At 37.6% G+C, this 6,695-nt stretch overlaps 1 protein-coding gene across 1 annotated transcript in view; it reads right to left on the bottom strand.

Moving 5' to 3' along the window:
• alx1 (ALX homeobox 1) overlaps positions 1-6,695 on the bottom strand; it is a 23,584-nt gene that overhangs the window by 6,363 nt on the left and 10,526 nt on the right. Inside the window, exon 3 of the mRNA XM_020535670.2 lies at positions 2,327-2,455. Coding sequence (XP_020391259.2) covers positions 2,327-2,455 — 129 coding nt within the window. The remainder of the gene's footprint in view (positions 1-2,326; positions 2,456-6,695) is intronic.

Here is a 6,695-nt window from a genome sequence, read left to right as displayed (position 1 = left end):
CAGAAAAGGGGGAGGGGGAGGGGGTTCTGAAATAAATAGGGAGAGAGTGGGAGGCGGATAGAAGAGGGATAGAGGAGAGGATAGGTGGAGAGGAAACAAACAGGTCGAAGAGGCGGGGATGGGGCCAGGAAAGGTGAGTGTAGGTAGGGAGTTAGGAAGGGGATAGGTCAGTCCAGGGAGGACGGACAGGTCAAGGGGGCGGGATGAGGTTGGTCGGTAGGAGATGGAGGTGCGGCTTGAGGTGGGAGGAAGAACAGGTTAGGGAGGCAGGGACGAGCTGGACTGGTTTTGGGATGCGGTGGGGGGAGGGGAGATTTTGAAACTTGTGAAATCCACATTGATACCATTGGGCTGCAGGGTTCCCAAGCGGAATATGAGTTGCTGTTGCTGCAACCTTCGGGTGGCATCGTTGTGGCACTGCAGGAGGCCCAGGATGGACATGTCGTCTGAGGAATGGGAGGGGGAGTTGAAATGGTTGAGATGCATTGAGTTGGGATGACTTTGGAGTCTTTAAAAATGTGGGAAGGATCCTAATTCTGGGATTACATTTTCATAGCTTCTGATTTTCACCAGATTCTTTTTTAAGCATGCAGGATGGTTTGGATCATGAGACGAACCTAACACTCCTACCTTAGCCAGCTCCGAGGCGGGAATAGTCTTGACTATACCTTTGCAATTGTTGCAGTGTCGGGTTGGCTTTTAAAGGGCTGAGAGGTGCATCACAGATCAGAGAGCCAGCACTTCCAAATCAAGCAATATTTCCCCATGCACACCCCGAGACTTCTCATGCCACACACCACCTCACTACCATGGACAAGCTATGGTGCTTTCATTATAATAAAAGCAAAGTACTGTGGATGCTGTAAAACTTAAACACAGAAAGTCCTGAAGAAACTCAGCAGATCTAACGTCATCTGTGGAGAGAGGAACAAAGGTAACATTTCGGGTCTGGCATGACTCTTCTTCAAAACTGAACATTACATTTAAGAAATTAACCCAACTGAGATAATAGGATATATAACAGAAAATGTTTTAAATACGTCGTTCATTCATTGCTTTCCAGTTGCACAGAAAGCCAGTAAATGTGCCAAACATTCAAACCCATAAAAAATGTCAATAGCAGATCAGCCCTCATTATCTGTCCTCGAATGAGAAATCCATTAGTCTGTTGAAACAGTTGATTTTCCCCCTACCTCCCCCAGCACCCCCACCCCAATTCCTTGGAAAAACATTGTATGATTGACAGAGTTCTGGTTCTCAGATTTCTTCTGTTAATTGTATAGGAACAGTGATATAATTCCAACTCAGGATGTTGTGTGGTTTGAAGGGAAATTTACAGGTAGTGCTGTTTCCATGTATCTGCTACCCTTGTCTTTTTAGGTGAATGAATTTGTTGTCATCTTGAAAACCTGATAATGCTGACTTCTGGGAATGGGAAAGAAAGAAATAAAACTGATGGTGAAAAATGATGAGAAGGATACAGTTCAGCTCTTCACGCTTGTCCTGTAACACAGCAAAAGTGATAAAGACAATTTAGAAAAATATCCAATCTTTATGAGGAACCTAAAAAGGGAAACCTGGATGGAAACAGAACAAGCTTTATAATCGTGAAAGGTTATTGATTTGAGTAAGCTTTGGACTTATTGTGGGGTATTTTTTGACTGCATTATAAATAAAATGAAGGGTGAATGTCTTGAACGTTATAAAAAACCAAGATAGTATCATTACACACATCATCTTTGCCACGTAGTAAATGTTGATATGTATTTTTATCCTGTAGGCAGTGCAAAGATAGCCTTCTGTTATCCTCTGAGGGATGTTATAAATCGCATGAAAAAGGAGCAATAGCTTTCTTGATGTAAAACATTTTGAATGTTTTGGAAAAGAGGGAGGAAGCCTTTTCCGGTTTGAGCTTCATGTTTCCAAAGCCAAAATAAATGTACTGTTCAGTTATGTTAATGCTGTTAGTGTGTTCAATTTGGTTCATATATGTGAACTGATGTAACTTGAATGCAGATTGGCCTGGTGTTATATTATGTCATAACTGTAGTAAGAAATATTTGTCAAACGATACTATCTGCATCCATGAAAGTGATCCAAACCCGTTGAAGTTTAACAGTAGCTGATGTTCTATGTTTGGATTTCATCTCTGCAGAAGGGAGCTTTGTAACCAAATCAAGTAAATACATACATTAAAAACAAACATTTTACTTTAAAACATCACTAAAGCTATTGAAAGGATTTATTTGTGATCCATTTTTAAATGAGGCTAGACTATTTATCAATTTACAGTGTAACATTATGCTCTGTTACACTCTCTACCAACCTGTGAATAAGGCTCTGTCCGGGGTAAAAGAGAGACATCATAGGAAGTTGCAAAGTGGTTTCGAGCTTGTTGTAACTGTCCATAGCGTTCCCTCTTTCTCCATTTCGCTCTTCTATTTTGAAACCAAACCTGTACAAACATAAAAAGATTGTTGTTCTAATTTCCTACTTTATAGAAGTCAACGGATTGCTGATTAATGTTGAGGTATGCTGCCTGGCAGAAATGGAGCTCATTCATTTGGTCAGACTTCCAATCAGGGAAGTCTTCTGAAAGCTTTGCAAATGGGCATTTTTAAATTTTCTTATGTGGTAGATCCCTTGAACGTATTGAAGCAAGCCAAGGAATGCCTATGAATATGAACAAAATCACAGTGTTTTCTACCTCAAATTTAGAACAACAGTAAGTGTCAGCTCACTAATGAAAACATCGTCAATATCAGAGAAAGCATTTCCAGCAGTGCAATCCAACAGCAAAAAACTTAAATGAGTAAATATAAAATTCTGATGAATTCACAATTCCCAGGTTGAAAATCTTCACTTTGGGCAGAAATATGAAAAGGGCAATAGCAAATGGGGAGATTGTAGAAAATCGGATAAGGGTGCAATATGGGCTGTGGATTTGTTATTGGCCATTTTAAGGTACAGCCAAAAGCAAATTTACATAATATTTCATCGTGCTTAGAAAATCTGTGACTCACAACTTGGTTGAAGTATCAGCCATGGTTGGTAGTCTCTGACTTATAAAGTTAAGGGTTCAAGTCTCACTCCAGGACTTGTGCACAAAAATCAAGCTATTACTCCCAGCGCAATCCTGAGGGAGTGCTGTGTTGTCAAGGGTATTGGTGTTACCTTTTGGATGAGCTGTTAAACCAAGGCTTTGTCAGTGGATATAAAAGATCCTCTGCTAGAGTTTTGGAAAAGAATATAATTAGACAGAGTTCATAAAGGTTCACACAGCAGAGGCATTATTCCTGTTGTCCCACTGACATTTATTCTTCAATCACATCACAAAAACAAATTATCTGACCATGATCACCTTGTTGTTTGTTGGAACTTGCAGTTCAATAAATAGTTGCCACATTTCCTACAGCTATGAATACACCTCAAAAGCATTTCCTTGGCTGTAAACTGCTGTAGAAATCGTGAGGTTGAGAAAGGTCCTATAGACTTGCAAGTTCTTTTAAGACAGGGCAAAATACTTATACATTGACACTAGTTTGGTTTGTATTAAGTAAGAATGGCGTTCATAATTCAACTCAACATATTTTTCCTACTTAATTGTCTCTCACATTCCAGCGATAGGACTATAGACCCATGAAAATGCAGAACGATGATCCTTGCCTACAGCAAAGGCAACTGAAGCTTATTCCCAAGCACTAGTTTCCCATAAGCAAATCTAAAACAAGCACCAACATGAAAGTGACCTCAGTGGTTATTAGGGACCAAAATCAACTTTAAACGAGAATTTATAACTGCACAGTCATTGTTCTTTATTTTCTTTGATTGCAGATAAAATACTCCATTTCCACTGTCACTAAACCCTGCTATTCTGACATTATATGCAAATATAGTTAGAAAATAATGAAATAAAATGAACCAGAATTAAACATACTTGTAAACCTAAAACAAAGGCTCACAGGTTTTTGTTTAAGATGTTTAATGTAATAGGCCAAATGATTGTCAATTTTACAGCCCCATGGTAGTATTGGCAGGATCTTTGTCGTGAATAAATCATCTAACTCTGAAGCGTGGAAGGCATTAGGAAGTCAATTATTGATGAGATTGTCCAACCGTTCATATTAAGGACTTGATGATATTCTACGTAGAGCAGTCAAGACACAGTTTGTATGATAATTAGAAACAGATTCTGAGAGAAGGGGGAGGTAAACCCAGTGCGGTGGCTGTTGTGATACTCTTGGCATTCTCCCCTCAACATGTCATGCTAAAAGCACCAATTATCTCCTTTTAAGTCTTTTCTGTTGTTGATGAGATTGCACAAACAATAATTTGCAACTCCCAGCCTGCTGGCATAATTTAACAGAGGCTCATAAATATTCACGACCTGTCTGTTGAAATCAAGGAAAATAAAAACATTGATTCTTTTCCTGGACTTGTGTAGTGATTCTTGATTTTTAAACAAGACAATTTGATGGAAAGTCTTATGCTGTGTCTCCTGACACCACTAAAAGATTTTCATTGCTCATATGGAAAATTCTGCACATGCTCACTTTGTGAAACGCTCTGCCAATAAAAAAAACATGGTGGCATCCAAATAAGCATAATAAGTATGAGTGGATGGGATGATTTTACAGGTGGGAGTACTGTGCATGCATAATGAGAGCATTTTCTGGGTGTCAACAGATATTCTCAAACATTTAACATGGAAATCTCTGTACACTAATAAAGAGGATGAGGGGATGCCTTGTAACAAATGTTGGGTTCTTGCTACCAAGCCAGCACACCCTTTAGCATTTAGCTTCACTTTAAGAGCAAGGGAAAGTTGTCTTTCAAATAAGATGTGAAACCAAGATCTCTTCTGTCCTTAGGCAGATGTAAATGGTCCCAAGTCACTTTTTCAAAGAACAAGATGCAACAGTTTCCTTGGTGTCCTCGCCAATATTTACCCTTCAATCAACATCAGAAAAAAACAATAATCTAGTTATCATCACATTTCTGTTTGTGGGATCTAGTTGTGCACAGAATGTTAACATATTTCCTACATTACAACAATCGCCATACTTTAAAAGAACCTAATTGGCCGGAGAATGGTTGGAGTTATACAGGGATCAAGTAAGCCTTTGTATAAATGCAAGTCCTTTTTCTTTTCCAAAGCCACCTTAGGCTAATAATAATTAACTCTGTTTAACATGTCTTGAGATGGTGTAATATTATTATGAGTCTCATATGACCTAAGGAAGAACAACACACGAATGATAATAAGTCAGTCAAACCCTGAGGCTGCATGACAGCTTGTAACAAACAGCAAACCATTCATTATATCTTTCATTTTGCTGTTTATTGAAACAATCTTCTTTTACTGTTACGGCAATTTCCATTTGTCACAAAACAGAGACAGGACAGTTACTTTTAATACTCTTTTATATGGTAGAAACACTTGCAAAACTAGCAATCATCTTAACAACATGCCGCAATCAGATTAACTGGATCCATCAATTAATTATTTCAGAGATTACAATCACAGGTTTAGCCAAAATTCTAACGGAAGCAAATGTGTACTAAGACAGTTGATCTCACCTATTAACATGAGAATGTGTTTAATTGACTGTGAGATATTATTCGAGTTACAATCCATCTCAGAATTTTATCCCAAGAACTCTTTCGTTATGAAGAAATGTCATGTGGCTAGCATCAACAAAATGCAGAAGTTAGAGAAACTTTTCTCCAGAATGACTATGGAAATTAATGTTGCTCTATGTGTTCCTATGTGTGATGTTGTTCTGCTGATGTTTCAGCCAGTCCCTAAAGAAATTGTTGTAAAATATCAGGAAATTGCTTAAAATGATAAATTCTAAAAAATGGAAGTTGGAGTTTTCAAATCTGAAACTGGCAAACCTGTGGAATTTCAACCATTGCATTTCAACTTTTGCAGTAATTATTACTGTAAGATTATTTCACCATGTATGCTATATTCACAGCAGTGTAAGATAATAGTGCATGCCCAAGAGCATAACTTAATAGCTCACAGTCCAAATTCTTGAATGAATGATAGTTGAGGGAAGTGATACTTCATCAGATGACTTTCTGCAACATGTACCATTCGTTCCATTACTTACCGTATGTGATTTGATAACCAAATACAAACATTTTACTTTTAAATATCTCAAAACTACACTACCTTCACAGGATGCCCAAGTCATACTTAAATATTCAACAAAACTACTTTCAATCTTAGAAGTAGACATAATTATTGTATTTATGTTTTAATCATGATATAGTTTAATTGTAAGACCTGTGAGTAATTTCTGCATTAAAACAAATAAATGCAAGTTTCTGTATACTGGCTTAATGCCAAAAATCATTTGAAATTACATCCTGACGTGTCAATAGAAGTAAGATTCAATTCCATGATATGTATACACAGAGGTACGTTATATTTAATAAAAATGATACATTTAAAAAACATAATTCCTGTTCTTTTTAAAGGTTAGGTTAATGTTATTACAGGGGATGAGAAAATTCTATTAAAATATACACAGCATCTAGCATAATTCAAATTAAATCATAGTTACGAACAGTATATCTTTTTTAACTGAGATAACAAGGTGTAGAGCTGGATAAACACAGCAGGCCAAGCAGCATTAGAGGAGCAGGAAGGCTGACGTTTTGGGCCCAGACCCTTCTTCAGAAAT

Source organism: Rhincodon typus, chromosome 18 (assembly GCF_021869965.1).
Source record: "Rhincodon typus isolate 14 chromosome 18, sRhiTyp1.1, whole genome shotgun sequence".
Classification (NCBI taxonomy): domain Eukaryota; kingdom Metazoa; phylum Chordata; class Chondrichthyes; order Orectolobiformes; family Rhincodontidae; genus Rhincodon; species Rhincodon typus.
This window is presented reverse-complemented; position numbering and strand designations above follow the sequence as displayed.